Source organism: Theropithecus gelada, chromosome 16, assembly GCF_003255815.1.
Source record: "Theropithecus gelada isolate Dixy chromosome 16, Tgel_1.0, whole genome shotgun sequence".
NCBI lineage: Eukaryota > Metazoa > Chordata > Mammalia > Primates > Cercopithecidae > Theropithecus > Theropithecus gelada.
The window spans coordinates 16,742,707-16,759,676 of NC_037684.1; the positions used below are offsets into that span (position 1 = coordinate 16,742,707).

The 16,970-nt window shown below is 43.0% G+C and overlaps 1 protein-coding gene across 1 annotated transcript in view; it reads right to left on the bottom strand.

Moving 5' to 3' along the window:
- SCPEP1 (serine carboxypeptidase 1) overlaps positions 1 to 1,295 on the bottom strand; it is a 31,373-nt gene extending 30,078 nt beyond the window's left edge. Inside the window, exon 1 of the mRNA XM_025361572.1 lies at positions 1,165 to 1,295. Within this exon, the coding sequence (XP_025217357.1) occupies positions 1,165 to 1,240 (76 nt within the window). The 5' untranslated portion in view covers positions 1,241 to 1,295. The remainder of the gene's footprint in view (positions 1 to 1,164) is intronic.
- Positions 1,296 to 16,970: the final 15,675 nt, after the last annotated feature.

Below are 16,970 nucleotides of genomic sequence, written 5' to 3' on the forward strand. Positions count from 1 at the left end.
CCGGGGGGGCGGGGCTTGCAAGGCGGTCTGCCCCGCCCACCGCCCTCTAGCCCCGGGGTGACAAAGCGAGACTCCGTCTAAAAAAAAAAAAAAAAAAGAGCGAGCCAGGGTGGTGGCCTGTGTCTGTAGTCCCGGCTACTTGGGATGCTGAGGTAGAAAGATCACTTGAGTCAGGCAGTTCCAGACCAGCCTGGGCAACATAGTGAGACTCAAAACAAAACAAGAATGGAGATTAAGAAAACCAGAAAGTGTCCTGAAGGGCGAAACAGATGGTTAAACATTACAGACTTAGCTATAAGGTTCTATATACAAGTAACGCACGATTATATTGTCCTTGACAATAATAGATAAGGCTGGGGTCCCTTGACAGTGACAGATAAGGCACAGGTCCCTTTTGACCTAATCCCAGGCACTTCTCCGTTGCCTGGCAGTGACTACTGGTAAAACTGGCAGAGCAACTAATTTTACAAAATCTCCCAGACACTCTGGCCAAAGGGCCAGATGATCCCCATTTTACAAAAGGGAAAACAAAACTGTTCAACAACGTGCCTAAGGTCACAAGGCAAGCTTGTGGCCAGTTCCAGTTCTCAGCTCTTGCTTCAGACTAGGAGAGGTTTTGCTGAATGAAGAGTGAAAATCAATTTGCAAGTCATTCTATTTTATTAAACACAAATCTGTTTTTTGCCAAAAAAGATCGCTGTGGGGGAAGATGTTATCTTGTTTGTTTTGATCAAGAGAAGAAAGGGCCTTATCTCAATGAAATGTCCCATTCGTGGTAGGATTTAAGGATATTTTTGACCGCAGATTTCAGCTCAAAATAAAAAGATCTTACATCCTCATTTAGCCGCCAATCGCGGCCTTTGAATCAGGGAAACCTCATTGACCAGCAGTTTCCCCAAATTATACATTTCTGCACACAGCTTCTATCTAGGCGTAGGAGGGAACGGAAGCACTCAGACCACCCAGAGCCAGAAAACGATAGAAAAAGCACTTTGAATTTGTTAAGAAAAAAAAAAAGAGAGCGAGATTTAAAAGCAATATAATTACACAAGGTAAGAACCGAGGAAAAGAGATGCGTTTTCAAAAGCACAACCCCACTAACAAACTCTCATGCCTGGGGAAAAAAGAAGCACGGCAGCTGGTTCGCCTCTTGCTTGAACCTACCTGCGCTCAGGCCCAGCAGCAGCGGCAGCAGCAGCAACCACCCTGGGACTGGAGAGCGCCGCAGTGCCAGCTCCATGACGAGTACCGCAGGGCAGCATCAGCAACAGGCTGGACCCGGCGCCCCATCACGTGACGGAGGCGGACGGGGCGGGGCCGGGCCGGGTGGGTCGGGGGCGGGGCCGGTGGGTAGGGGGCGGGGCCTGGGCGGACGCGGCAGCTTCCTGAGACCCGCACACCCTCTGCCCCGCAAGCCCACCAGGACACCTGCAAATGCGCAGGGGCCGTTCTGTCCACCTGGCCAGGTTCTCTGTCATTTTAGGGAAAGTATTTCGGAAAGGAGACATTTGATGCAGATGTTGGATTTAGGTTGTGTGACCGGATCGAAATACTAAAGGCAATAACCACCGCCCTTTCTACCCCTCCCATCTCTTCCTTCCCTCAGCAAAAGGACTGATGTTTTCCAACACTGCTACATCTGCGAAAAGTCACATTAAGCCAGTTGGTCGTTGCAAACAGCGGGGTTTCATTTTCAGATATGTATTTTTAAAATTATTTTTCTTTTAAAATTATGTTACGAACGTTTTGGAAATATGAACAAAAACGTTAGACATAACTATTGTCAGCATTTGTTTTCCCATAGTCTTTTACATCCTTTTTAAAACACTAATAAAGATTTTTATTTTGGTTTTTTCTTTTTTGATAATTTGTCATTAGCATTACTTTGTGTTGTTACATTATCTTCACAACAGTCATTTTAAAGAGAGAACCGAGGGTCTGGGGACGGGAAAGGAAGAAAAAGTGGATGACAGATATGTTTTCCTCTGTGTGTGTGTGTGTGTGTGTGTGTGTGTGTGTGTCTGTCTGTCTGCCTGTCTGTCTGAAGGTCATTTTTATGTTAGAGGGTACTGAATAACTCACCTCACAGAGCTAGGAGACAAGCTACAGCAGGGGCTGTAGGAGAGGCTACTTCTAAATACTGTTTCAAAAGTACATGTAACAAAGCAAAAAACAAAAATGTGGCCACTTCTCTTTTCCTGCTCCTTTCTCCCTCCCCTCGCCCTTGCCCTGCCATAAATAGAAGTGCTTTTTACTCTGCAGCCATTGTCTGGACAGAGCCCTGACCCCGCCCTGCCGGTGAGGTGCCCTTGCGCTGAAAGCTGCGGCAGAGAAAAATATGAGGCAGGGTTCTGTCATGCTTTAAGCATGGGATGGTCCCGAATGCATAAAATCCATAATGGCTGGGCAACATATTGAGACCCCCTCTCGACAAAAAATAACAAAAATTAGCTGATGTGGTGACACGCGCCTGCTATCCGAGCTACTCAGAAGGCTGAGGTGGGAGGATCACTTGAGCCTAAGAGTTCCAGGCTGCAGTGAGCCGTGTTCCATGCCATTTGGAAGATACATAAAAGTTATATGCTTAGTTAAAAATAAATAACTATGTAGCAAACACTATCCTAAGCTTTTCCTGTCTGAAGCTTCCAAGTTGGTCTGTATCACAGGGCTTGAAATACACTTACCCCCTCACTGCAGTTAGAATTTTAGGGTTTCAATTTTTTGCCACAAAAATAACACTACAGCCAAGGCGCGGTGGCTCACACCTGTAATCCCAGCACTTTGAGAGGCTGAAGCAGGCAGATTACTTGAGGTCGGGAGTTTGAGACCAGCCTGGGCAACATAGCGAAACCCCGTTTCCACAAAAATACAAAAATTAGCTGGGCCTGGTGGCACTTGCCTGTGGTTTCAGCTACTCAGGAGGCTGAGGCATGAGAATTGCTTGAACCCAGGAGGTGGAGGTTGCAGTGAGCCGAGATGGTGCCACTGCACTCCAGCCTGGGTGACAGAGTAAGACCCCATCTCACGCATGCACAAAAAAATTGTGCATCTTATAATATGCTAATATGACTTCAAAAGGAAAAAATATAAATAAAATGTCACCTCTAGTTAATAATATTCATACTGAAGTGTTTAGGGGGAGGCCTACCAATGTATACAATTTTCTCTGAAATGTATCCAGATGCTGGCACAGTGACCCATGCCTGTAATCCCAGCTCTTTGGAAGACCAAGGTGGGATGATTGATTGAGCCTAGAAGTTTGAGCCCAGCCTGGACAAAATAGCGAGACCATGTCTCTTAAAAAAAAAAAAAAAAAAAAAGGTATCCAGAATATAAGATGGATTGATGGATAGGATAGAAAGAAGGTTGCCTACATGGATAAATACATGATAAAGCAAGTATTACAGTGACATTTTCTTTTTTCATTACAGTTTATAATCACAGGAACAAACCAAACAAAAACCACATGTAGAAACCAGATTAAAGCTTGTCATCCTTACAGGTAGTGGCGAAGTTCCAATCTTCAGGATTGGAGTGGTCTTTGTTTAAGAAAAATACCTCCTTGGTTCATTGAAGTTGGAGTTGGGAACTGATAGCATAGGAGATGCAGCAAAGGCAACAAAAGATAGTTGCCAAACTGTGCGGCCCAGGAGAAATGTTGTTTTGCTCCTAGGAGAGGAAAGAAGAGAGAAAGATGAAAAGAAGTGAAGGCTATATATAGAGAAAGATTAGCCAAACAGAGCTGAGGCTGGAAGAAGAGTCAGTGGAAATTTCTCTGATGAGGAGTGCTATGTAACCCCCTAGTGGGTTCTTTTTGCCTGCTGCCCAGATAGAATCAGCCAATTTATGAAGGCAGGAGAATTGCAATGGGGAAACAGTTTAATTCATGCAGAACTGGCTGAAAGGGAGACTGGAGTTTTGCAATTACTCAAATCAGTCTCTGAGGATTTGGGGGCTAGGATTTTTCAAAGATCGTTTAGGGGTAGGGGCAGGCGTGGCTAGGCAATGGGGGCTTGCTGCTGATTGGCTGGGTTGGAGATGAACTCACAGGGAGTTGAAGCTGTCTTCTTGTGTTGATTTGCTTCCAGGTAGGGCTGCAGGAGCAGTTGGTAGGTCCAGGTGGAGCCAGGTGTCAGACATGCAAAAAAACCTGAAAAGATATCTCAAAAGGCCAACCTTAGGTTCTACAATAGTGATGGTGTCTGCAGGAGTCATTGGAGAAGTTGCATATTTTATGACCTCAGGAATAATGGCTGACAATCCTTAGGAGAATTCAGCCTCCTCTATTTTCTTAGCCTGGTGGTCATTTAGCGTAAAGTTTGGGGAAGGGCTATTATCATCTAACCTATAACCTAAATGCCTCCCAAAATTAGCTTGGCCCAGAAGTCCAGGAATAATCAAAGGCAGCTTGAAAGCTAAAGGCTAGATGAGAGTTGGTGAGATCAGATCTCTCCCACTGACATAACGTTCTCACTGATACAATTTATGCAAAGGCTGTCAGCTACAGAACATTTTTTAAAAGTTATGCTTGTAGTTCAACTTGAAATGTATTGCATTTCTACAATGTAAACCTGTCCTCTTGGGGCAGCTAAGAACTATAATAGGACTTGGCTGGGTGCAGTGGCTCACGCCTGTAATCCCAGCACTTTGGGAGGCCAATGAGGGTGGATTGCCTCAGCTCAGGAGTTCCAGACTAGCCTGGACAACATGGTGAAACCCCATCTCTACTAAAATACAAAAAATTAGCCGGTTGTGGTGGCGTGTGCCTGTATTCCCAGCTGTTCGGGAGGTTGAGGCAGGAGAATTGCTTAAACCGGGGAGGTGGATGTTGCAGTGAGCCGAGATCGCGCCATTGCACTCCAGCCTGGGCGACAGAGTGAGACTCCACCTCAAAAAAAAAAAAAAATTTTATGTATATATATAAAATAGGGCTACAAGGGAGGCAATAGGACTAGAAGAAAGATACTGGGTACTGAACCTCAAAACTGTTTTTAAAATTGTATGTTTATTCTGAGAAGGGTTTGGGAGGCTAATGGAAATTGGTTGGGAGCTCCTAAAGGCCCATCCATCGAATTCTTGGTGCAGATGCTTGTGGTAAACCTTGGCGTTACGTGACTATCTTCTCACGTGTCTTCACATCATCTTCCCTTTGAGCGTGTCAGTTTCTGTGCACTTGTGTCAGGCAACCTAACCAATCTTGAATAAAGGCCAGAAAAAGCCAAATCTGCTGGGTTATATTCCCAGGGGGTTGGGCACTCTTGGTTACAAGATGTTTATGGTTAAGGGAACTAGTTAATAATGCTAACTAACAGCACTTTCCCAAAACAAACCCCCTTCTCGCCTGGAGACTACACTGCCTTTGCAGGACTAACAAATTAGCCCCAAGGTTAGAAATTATGATTTAGGAGTAATGCAGCTGGAGGCTGCAAGATTCTGAGCCTTCCCAAATAGATCCTGGGGATAACATCACTATAGTTAAACCTAAGATCAGTGCTTGAGATATTCTGCAGACCCTGCGCTGGATGGATCAGCTGGCATCACCTAGATCGATAAATTAGCTCATCTGTTCTGGTGGCCCCCACCCAGGAACTGACTCAGCACAGGAGGATAGCTTAGATTCCCTATGATTTCATCTTCGACCTGACCAATCAGCACTCCCAACTCACTGGCACTCCACCCACCAAATCATCCTTAAAATCTCTGGTCCTTGAATGCACAGGGAGACTGATTTGATTAATAATAAAACTCCAGTCTCCTGCCCAGCCAGCTCTGCATGAATTACTCTTTCTGTATTGCAATTCCCCTGTCTTGATAAATTGGTTCTGGTCTAGGCAGTGGGCAAGGTGAACCCGCTGGGCAGTTACAGCAGGGGCCACCATGTTCAGCCCCAAAATTCTTTTCTTTTCATTTCCATCCATAAAACTCTACTTGATGTAGAAAACAGGCTCAAAACTAATTCAAAACCTGGTCAACCAAAATTCAAAGTGGGTATATGTATGAGCCCTATTGCTTCCCTTGGTAGTACCAGACAAATGGCTTAACAAGTCCAGATAGGAAAACAATAGGCTCGCGATTAACTCACCCTTTGAGTGCATCCAATCCTGATCTCCATTCTTCCCCAGCAGTGAAAGGGACATGCAATTTTGTGCATGAAACGCCTTCAAGAGGGTCCCTGGGAAATCTCACTGGAAGCTGCTGGGATCCTTCTGAAGATTGTCTCGTTGCAAGCTGCTAACTGCTGAACACAGCACCATCCCTGTCTCTGCTGCCTGGCTTGCCAAATTTTGTTCCCAGACCAGAGTGAGGGTCAGGCTGCTATTTCTCATGGCCCAATAACGAGATCCAGATGAACTGGGGAGAAAGAGAGTTTTTATTTCTGCAACCGATTACAGGGAGAAGGCCTGGAAATTGTCACCAGACCAATTCCAAATTTCAAAGTTTTCCAGAGCTTATATACCTTCTAAGCTATATGTCTACATGTTAAGTGTGCATTCATCTAAAGACAAAAGTGATTAACTACTTTTAATCTATAATTAAGGTCTGAGTCCTGAGGACCTTCCTCTGGAGCCTCAGTAAATTTGCTTAATCTAAATGGGTCTAGGTGCTGGGGTGATTACCCTTTTCTTTTCTCCTGCTAAATCATGGAGGTTTGGGGAGTTCCTTCAGAACTCCAGTAAACTTGCTTGTGGAGGCCTGGAGAGATTCTTCAGACCCCCGATAAAACTTGTTTAATCCTAAATGGGTCCTGTTAAGCATTCCTTCATTATTTTGTCATGCTTTAAGGCCCAGGAAAGGCCTACACAAAACTCTCGGTGGGTTTTTGTTATATCCTAGCCTTTGTGTACGGGCACTGGCTTTTAATACTTAACCACTCAATCAGTACTGAAACAGTTGTTAGGGAGGCCCGCATTAGTGAGACGTGGCCTGCCACACTAGTACTTTAGGAGGCTGAGGCAGGAAGATGGCTTGAGCCCAAGAGTTTGAGACCAGTCTGGGCAACATAGTGAAACCCCAACCCTAACAACAAACAAACAAACAAACAAACAAACAAACAAACAAACAAAAAAGAATTTGCGAAAACCTACAGCTAATATTATACTTAATGGTGAAAGACCGAATGCTTTCCCTCTAAGCTTGGGAATAAGGCAAGAAATGTCTGCTGTGAAAGGAAAATACTTTGGGCCCCCAAAATCACTAAGCTAAAAGGAAAATTCAAGTTGGGAACTGCTCAGGGCAAATCTGCCTCCCATTCTATTCAAAGTCACCCCTCTGCTCACGAGATAGATGCATATTCTGATTGCCTCCTTTGGAAAGGCTTATCAGAAACTCAAAAGAATGCAACCATTTGTCTTTCACCTACCTGTGACCTGGAAGCCCCCTCCCTGCTTCAAGTTTTCCCCACCCTTCTGTGCAGAACCAATGTACTTCTTACATATATTAATTAATGCCTCATGTCTCCTTAAATGCGTAAAATGAAGGTGTGCCCCAACCACCTTGGACTCATGTCATCAGGACTGCCTGAGGCTGTGTCACAGGCACCCATCATTAACCTTGGCAAAATAAACTTTCCAGATTAACTGAGATCTGTCTCGAAATTTTCAGGGTTCACATTTTGATAACCACGGAAAAATTCTGAGTGGAGCTGCCCTGACCTTTGACAAATCTCCTATCAGTGCTTGATACCAGCATGAGCTACCTTTATGGCTCAAACCAATAGGACAATTTGCTGAGGTCTAAGAGCACCCCCTCCAGAGAATCCCTAATCTCCCAAAATTTGGTTGAGATCTAAAGTATATTTTGCTGTACAACTACTCTTTTTTTTTTTTTTTTGTAGTTTTACTTGCTTCCAACACAAGGCAGGCAAGTTTTTTCCTGCTTCCATGACAATGGAAGGCAGGTAACTCCTTTATGGAGTTTGAGCTGTCTTGCAACAGGGAAGGTGAGGTTTTTTTCCTGCTTCTAGAATGGTAGAGAGCAGTCTTTAGCCTGAGACCCATCCCTAGGTAAGTAACTGAATTGGGGTTTGTTTTGGCTAAAGTTAAGATTAACAACCAGCTGGTCTTAGTTTCTCCTTACCATTAGAGCGCTCAGTGATCATATTGTTGGGTTTTTTTTGTTGTCATTGTTGTTGTTTGTTCCAGTCTTTCCCCCACAGGATTTGACCAACTCCACCTTACTTGGTCCAATCCAAGTGAGAATTCCAAATTGTGGGTAACAAAGCCTCTCTAATTTGGCTAAAATTCCTCGCAGCTGCAAAAAAAAAAAAAAGGGGGGGAGGAACAGAAAACAAACAAACAAACATGTGTTTGGTTTCTGTGCTTGCTTTCTGTCTTAAAAAAATTGTCCTGGCCGGGTGCGGTGGCTCAAGCCTGTAATCCCAGCACTTTGGGAGGCCGAGACGGGTGGATCACGAGGTCACAAGATCAAGACCATCCTGGCTAACACGGTGAAATCCTGTCTCTACTAAAAAATATACAAAAAACTAGCCGGGCGAGGTGGCGGGTGCCTGTAGTCCCAGCTACTTGGGAGGCTGAGGCAGGAGAATGGCGTGAACCCTGGAGGCGGAGCTTGCAGTGAGCTGAGATCTGGCCACTGCACTCCAGCCTGGGTGACAGAGCGAGACTCTGTCTCAAAAAAAATTGTCCTATTGTGGGCAGGGCGTGGTGGCTCATGCCTGTAATTCCAGCACTTTGGGAGGCAAGGTGGGCAGATCATGAGGTCAACAGTTCGAGACCAGCCTGGCCAACATGGTGAAACCCCATCTCTACTAAAAATACAAAATTAGCCAGGTGTGGTGGCAAGTGCCTGTAATTGCAGCTACCCTGGAGTCTGAGGTAGGAGAATTGCTTGAACCTGGGAGGCAGTTGCAGTGAGCTGAGATCATGCCACTGCGCTCCAGCCTGGGTGACAGAGTGAGACTCAAAAAAAAAAAAAAAAAAAAAGTTATAAGAAAAAGAAGGTTTTTTTTTGGGTTTTTTTTTGTTTTTGTGAGAAAGCTTAAAGAGAAATAATTCTATGTAAGAAAGAATCTTGCATGGTAAATTCAGTCCTAAAATAAAATGACTGGTTGTTGAAAAAGGATGAATGTTCAGGGCAAACCAGAAAGTCCAAGCATGTCATGAACGGTTAGTGTAAGAAACAATAAGAAGAGAGAGATATATATATAAAACCTTTTATATGATCAAGTTGTCATATTATTATTAAGTTTTGGTTTGCTTAGAAAAAAATTGAGATAAAAAATTTTTAATTAAGGTTATTACATCCATTTATCTCCCTGTATGTGCTTTTAAAGATCTTGTGACATTGAGTTACAGGGCTTTGACTCCTTGGTCTAAAAAAGGACACCAAGTCCTACTAAATCTTAAACATTGACAGCAATTAATGCCTCATGTTCAGGCCCAGTAGAAGATGCCAATCAAAATAAATTGCATTCCTGAGACAAAGGGCCAGAAATTAAAGCTACTTAACTCTTTCAAGTACCAGTGACAATCGTGAAAGAGGTGAGATTGCATGTGAGATTGCAAGGGCCTATTTTGAGAGATAAAATAAGTTCAGTTTCTCTATAAGTTATCATTAATATCAAAGACACACTGATGCAAACAAGTGTATATGCCCCTGTGTCAGATTAACAAGGTTTTCTTGAAGCATTAACAGAATCCTCAATAAAGGTTATAAAGGTTATAAAGGCTTATGGAAGTTATATCTTATGGTCAAGATAATAATTTTATAATTGTTTATAAAATTTTGAAAAACAAATTTAATTGGCTTCATGCTGTCTTTATTAGGGCTTACTGTTTGGAAAACTAAGTCTCCTCTCTCAAACAATGAAGGTTTTTGTCTTGTTAAAAAGAAAATCCTTGAGTTACCAGTTTGGTTAAATTAATGACTTATTTTACAATGACCTGGGATCCTATTTTGTGATATCAAGTGTTTTAAACCTTTGATATTTGACAAACTTTCCAAAATCAAATTATAAATTATATCTGTTTCTGACCTAATTAATGTTCCATTCCATAAGTCTAAAATGATATATTTTGGTTTATTTGGTATAAAAATTATACGGGAAGCATTGTCAAATAAGAAATGGTGTTTGGTTTTCTTTGCGTTATATTTGTATAAATATGTTATTGGTATGCATTCCAAAATTATGGGAAGCTCCTATAATTCTGATATAACTTAGTGTACATTATCAGTCAGGTGACTGATAATGTCAGTCCACATTATTAGCCCACACCTGGCCTAAAGTTATCTTTTCAACTTTTACTTTAAACATTGCTAATCCTTTGTATTGTTTTTCTGAGTCTTAAAATTTTTCTTTTGAGTTATTAATAGCTTTTAACAATTTAGGGCCAGGCACAGTGGCTCATTCCTGCAATTTCTGCACTTTGCGAGGTCAAGGTGGGTGGTTCACAAGGTCAGGAGTTCGAGAACAGCCTGGCCAACATGGTGAAACCCCATCTGTACTAAAAATACAAAAATTAGCTGGCATGGTGGCGTGTGCCTGTAATCCCAGCTACTCAGGAAGCTGAGACAGGAGAATTGCTTGAACCCAGGAGGTGGAGGTTGCAGTGACCTGAGTTCATGCCACTGCACTGCTGCTGGACCACAGAGCAAGACTCTGTCTTGGGGTGGGGGGGGAAAGGCTTATCCGAGAGTCCTTCTGTGGATCAAAGTTCCATCAAAGCCAGTTTATTTATTTATTTATTTTTTTGAGACGGAGTCTCGCTCTGCCACCCAGGCTGGAGTGCAGTGGCCGGATCTCAGCTCCCTGCAAGCTCCACCTCCCGGGTTCACGCCATTCTCCTGCCTCAGCCTCCCGAGTAGCTGGGACTACAGGCGCCCGCCACCTCGCCCCGCTAGTTTTTTGTATTTTTTAGTAGAGACAGGGTTTCACCGTGTCAGCCAGGATGGTCTCGATCTCCTGACCTCGTGATCCGCCCGTCTCGGCCTCCCAAAGTGCTGGGATTACAGGCTTGAGCCACCGCGCCCGGCCTCAAAGCCAGTTTAAAAGCCTATGTAAAAAATAATTATTCTTGCCACACTGTTTATAAATAATTAGGCCAAGTATAATAAAGCAAACCAGTCCTACCATAATTTGTCTTCAGTAAAATTACGAAACTGGGGAGAGAAAAATTATGTTTCAAAACTATAGTACACCTGTTGTTAGATTCTAGTCTTACGTAGTGTTTTTCAATGTTTATTATTTTCTACAGTTTGGACCGAATTCTAATTTTTCTTGTTCAGAAGTCATCAAAATAATGTTCTAAAATATTTTCCTTCTTTTTTTCCCTTTTTTCCTAATTTGGAGTCACTGAAAACTAAGCTATGCTTTCTTAAAGCCCTGCGAACTGAAGATAGACAACTTAAACTTCAGAATAACAGCAACCTATTTACATACATAAGCCACTTTCATATCTGCCTACTGATGTATGAACTTCAAAGTAATGTGGTCTATATCAATTTTTCCAGGATTGTTCTTTTGTTTGCTGTTGTTTTTCTCCCTTCCTCCCCCTATTTTTCTCTTCACAGGACATGAGATTTCACAACCTGCTAAAGATGAGCTTTCAGGACCCACTCGTCTAGGAATAAACTGTCCTAGCCATGAGAGATCAGACCAAACCTGAGACCAGAGACTCATTTTCTTCTAAAATGCTCTCTCCAAAAGAATTTTAAAAAGAAAAGGTGGCGGTATGTAAAAGGAAAATATTTGGGCCCCCAAAATCACTAAGCTAAAGAGAAAATTCAAGTTGGGAACTACTCAGGACAAATCTGCCTCCCATTCTATTCAAAGTCATCCCTCTGTTCACTGAGATCAATGCATATTCTAATTGTCTCCTTTGGAAAGTCTTATCAGAAACTCAAAAGAATCCAACCATTTGTCTCTCACCTACCTGTGACCTGGAAGCCCCCTCCCTGCTTAGTTGTCCCCACCTTTCTGGACAGAACCAATGTACTTCTTATATATATTAATTAATGTCTCATGACTCCCTAAATGTAAAAAATCCAAGGTGTGAAGCCAGGCGCAGTAGCTCACGCCTGTAATCCCAGCACTTTGGAAGGCTGGTGGGGTGGTGGGTGGATCACAAGGTCAGGAGTTCAAGACCAGCCTTGCCAAGATGGTGAAACCCTGTCTCTACTAAAAATACAAAAATTAGCTGGGCATGGTGGCAGGCACTGTAATCCCAGCTACTTGGGGAGGCTGAGGCAGAGAACTGTTTGAACCTGGGAAACAGAGTTTGCAGTGAGCCAAGATCACGGCACTGCACTCCAGCCTGGGCAACAGAACAAGACTCTGTCTCAAAAATAATAATAATAATAATCCAAGCTCTACCCTGACCACTATGGGCACACGTCATCAGGACTTCCTGAGGCTGTCATAGGCTTGCGTCCTTAACTTTGGCAAAATAAACTTTCTAAATTAACTGAGACCTGTCTCAATTTTGGGGGTTCACACTACTTTTATCACTCATATTCAACATAGTACTAGCACTTGTAGTCAGTGCAATAAGGAAAGAATAAAGAAAAGGCATACAGGAAGGAATGGAAAGGAAGAAATAAAACTGTCCCCATTTGCATACGATATTATATAAATAAAAAATCCCAACGAATCTACACACATACACACAAGCAAATATGTGCAAATAAATGTAACAACACACATATGGGGTTTGTATGCTTAAAATCACACAACGCTGATGAAAGAAATCAGAGATCTGAATAAACGGAGAGACATAATGTGTCAACTCATACCAAATTAATATACAGGTGTAACACAATTTCCACCAATATCTCAGCAAGATTTTTTGGAGATATACACAAACAAGATTATTTTAAAATTTATAAGAAAAGGAAAAGGAAGTAGAATAGCTAAAGCAATTAGGGCAAAGCATAAATAGAGTGAAGCTGGGCGCAGTGGCTCACACCTATAATCCCAGCACTTTGGGAGGCTGAGGCAGGTGGATCACCTGAGGTCAGGAGTTCGAGACCAGCCTGGCCAACATTATGAAACCCCATTTCTACTAAAGATACAAAAACTTAGCTGGGCGTGGTGGCACGTGTCTATAATCCCAGCTACTCAGGATGGTGAGGCAGAAGAATCGCTTGAACCAGGGAGGCTGAGGTTGCAGTGAGCTGAGATCGCACCTTTGCACTGCAGTCTGGGCAACAGGGTGAGTGTCCATCTCAAAAAATAAAATAAACATATAAATAAACAAAGCGAGTGAAAGTTATCTACCTGATTTCAAGGCCTACAAAAATAACTATGGTAATCAAGACTGGCCAGGTGTGCTGTTTCACACCTGTAATTCCAGCACTTTGGGAGGCCCAAGTGCAAAGATCATTCAAGGCCAGGAGTTTGAGATCAGTCTGGAAGACATAGCCAGACACTGTCTCTTTTTAAAAAAAATCACAAATTAATGGGCATAGTAGTCCTAGCTACTTGAAAAGCTGAAGTGGGAGGGTCACTTGAGCCCAAGAGTCTGAGGCTACAGTGAGCTGTGATCACACCACTGCACTGCAGTGTGGGCGTGATCTGTCTCTAAAAGAAAAAAGAGCCAGGTGTGGTGGCTCAAGCCCATAATCCTAGCAGTTTGGGAGGCCAGGTGGGTGGATCACTCAGGGTCAGGAGTTCCAGACCAGCCTGGGTAACATGGTGAAACTCTGTATCTACTAAAAATGCAAAAATTAACCTGGTGTGGTGGTGCACACCTATAGTCCCAGCTACTCGGGAGGCTGAAGCAGGAGCACTGCTTGAACCTGGGAGGCGGAGGTTGCAGGGAGCCAAGATCACACCACTACACTCCAGCCTGGGTGACAGAGTGAGACTCTGTCTCAATATAAAAAGAAAAAAAGAAAGGAAAAGAAAAAAGACTGTGTGGTGTTGGTGGAGGGATAGACATATAGATCAATGAAACAGAACACAGAATCCAGAAATAGATGTACACAAATATGCCCAACTGATTTCTGACAAAGATTCAAAAGATTCAAAAATGGAGGACATATAGTGTTATTAACAAACGGTGCTGGAGCAATTGGACATTAAGAGGCAAGCAAACAAACAAAAATGAACCTTGATATAACTCTTATACAAAAATTAACTCAGGCTATGGCTCACACAGCTGGGAGGATTGCTTGAGCCCAGAAAGTAGGGGCTGCAGTGAGCTATGAGCTTGTCACTGCACTCCAGCCAGGACAACAGAGCAAAAAACAAACAAACAGTCTGGGCACAGAGGCTTCCGCCTGTAATCCCAGCTCTTTGGGAGGCCGAGGTGGGCAGATCACCTGAGGTCAGGAGTTCAAGACCAATCTGGCCAACATGGTAAAACACTATCTCTACTAAAAATGCAAAAATTAGCTAGGTGTGGTGGCAGGTGCCTGTAGTCCCCAGCTACTCGGGAGGCTGAGGCACGAGAATCGCTTGAACCCGGAAGGCAGAGGTAGCAATGAAGAAGAAATTGATCGACTGGACTTTTGGCCTGTGATAGGCCTTATTAAGAGAACGAAAGGAAAAAGAAAAAAGGTCCAGAGTGGAAGAAAATATCCGCAATCCACATATCTGACAAATTACTGTTACTGGTGGAGGGTGTCCAGGTTCTTGGCATCTTGAACAGAGAAGTGGACAAAACGCACAAAGCAAGGAAAGAATGAAGCAACAAAAGCAGAGATTTATTGAAAACGATAGTATGCTCCACAGGGTGGAAGTGGGCCCGAGCATAGGGGCTCAAGGGCCCTGTTACAGAATTTTGGGTGGCTTAAATACCCTCCAGAAGTTTCCATTGGTTTCTTGGTGTATGTCCTATGTAAATGGAGAGGATGAGGTAAAGTTACAAAGTCATTTACTCCTCGTATGTCCTTTGTAAATGGAGAGGATATTTCCTGTCACAGCTGAAGTGTGAATCGGCCTTGTGTTCCCTGCCTCCAGACCCTATTTTTCTGCCTCAGTACTACTATTTAGGATATATAAAGAACTCTCAAAATTTAACAATCCAATTAAAGCAGGTGTAAAAGACTTGAAGAGAATTTCACTGAAGAAAGCACATAAACACAGGAAAAAATGTTCAACATTATTAGCCATTAGGAAAATACAAATTAAAACCCCAAGAAGCTGCGCATGGTGGCTCATGCCTGTAATCCCAACATTTTGGGAGGTTGAGGTGGGAGGATAGCTTGAGCCCAAGAGTTTGAGACCAGCCTGGGCAACGTGGCAAAACTCTGTCTCTACAAAGATTACAAAAATTAGCAGGGCATGGCAGTGCATGCCTGTAGTCCCAGCAACTCAGGAGGATGAAGTGGGAGGTTCATTTGAGCTTCAGAGGTGAAGGCTGCAGTAAGCCTTGTGATCACGCCACTGCACTTCAGCATTCGAGACAGAATGAGACCTAGCCTCAAAACAAACAAAGAAAGAAATAAAACCACAAGATACCACAACACATTTACCAGAATGACTAAAAAATACTGACAATGCCAAATGGTAGTCAGGATGTGAAGAAACTGGGATTACAGGGGTGAGCCGCCGCGCCCGGCTGGAAATGCCCAGAAGTTATCCTGTATGGTCTCAAAGGGGAGGAACCCACAGTTCTGAGGGAAATCCCTGCCCATTTCATCGGGATACAGAAAACTCATGAATAATCCATCCCTTGTTTAGCATACAATCAAGAAGTAACTGTAAGTATACTTGACTGAGTATACTTATAGTATGGGCTTGCTGCTCTGTCTATGGAGTAGCCATTCTTCTATTCCTTTAATTCTCTAATAAACTTGCTTTTGGTCGGAGGTGGTGGCTCACGCCTGTAACCCCACCACTTTGGGAGGCCAAGGCAGGCAGATTGCTTGAATTCAGGAATTCAAGGCCAGCCTGGCCACCATGGAAAAACCCCATCTCTACAAAAATTACAAAAATTAACTGGGCATGGTGGCTGACGCCTGTGGTTCCAGCTACTAGGGAGGCTGAGGTAGGAAGTCACTTGAACCCGGGAGGCAGAGATTGCACCACTGCACTCCAGCCTGGGTGACAGAATGAGACTCTAAAAAAAAAATCCAAAAAACCCTACTTTCCATTAAGAAATTTTGTTTCATCTACTGACTCCCTGATATCTACAACTTAACTAGTCTAGTGAACTTGGGGAAGTTACTTTTTTTTTTTTTTTTAAAAGACAGAATCTTGCTCTGTTGCCCAGGGTGGAGTGCAGTGGCACGATCTTGACTCACTGCAACCTCCACCTCTTGGGTTCAAGCGATTCTACTGCCTCAGTCTCTCGAGTAGCTGGAATTATAGGCACATGCCACCAAATCCCGCTAATTTTTATATTTTCAGTAGACTTGGGGTTTCACCATTTTGGCCAGGGTGGTCTCAAACTCCTGGTCTCAAGTGATCAGCCCACCTTGGCCTCTCAAAGTGCTGGGATTACAGTCGTCAGCCACTGCTCCTGGCCTCTAGTTACTTCTTAAACTCTCTGAACCTTGTTTTTTTTTTTAAATCCTCTAAATGAGGATAATAGTTCATAATTCCTAACTTTTGTCATGAAAATTAAAGAGTTAATATATATTATGTGGAGAAATGTAAATTCTAGTTCAAAAAATATAAGAAATAATGTAAATTCTGATTTACTTATCTGGTGAGAAATGCAAGGACATTTTTCTTTGGTGGTGGGTTTTAAAAGGCTAAGGTATTTATATTCCACTGGATACATTTGGAAGAATGATTACCAGTTTTATTTCAAAATTTCAACATTGAGAACACACTAGGACTTACATCTTTTTCAACTCATGATGAAAAATTTTGTCAGCGAAATGTGTTGTTACGATTGTTTTATAAAAATCTTTTACGTCGATGAGCAAATATCTTAGAAGACCACTGCTGAGGAGAAATGTTATTTATCCAGAGACTTGCCTTAATTAGGAGACCCTGCATAGCGCCCAGTAGAAATGTAATAAAGGCATTTCACTTATTCCGTTTCTCAGCCCTGCCGTGA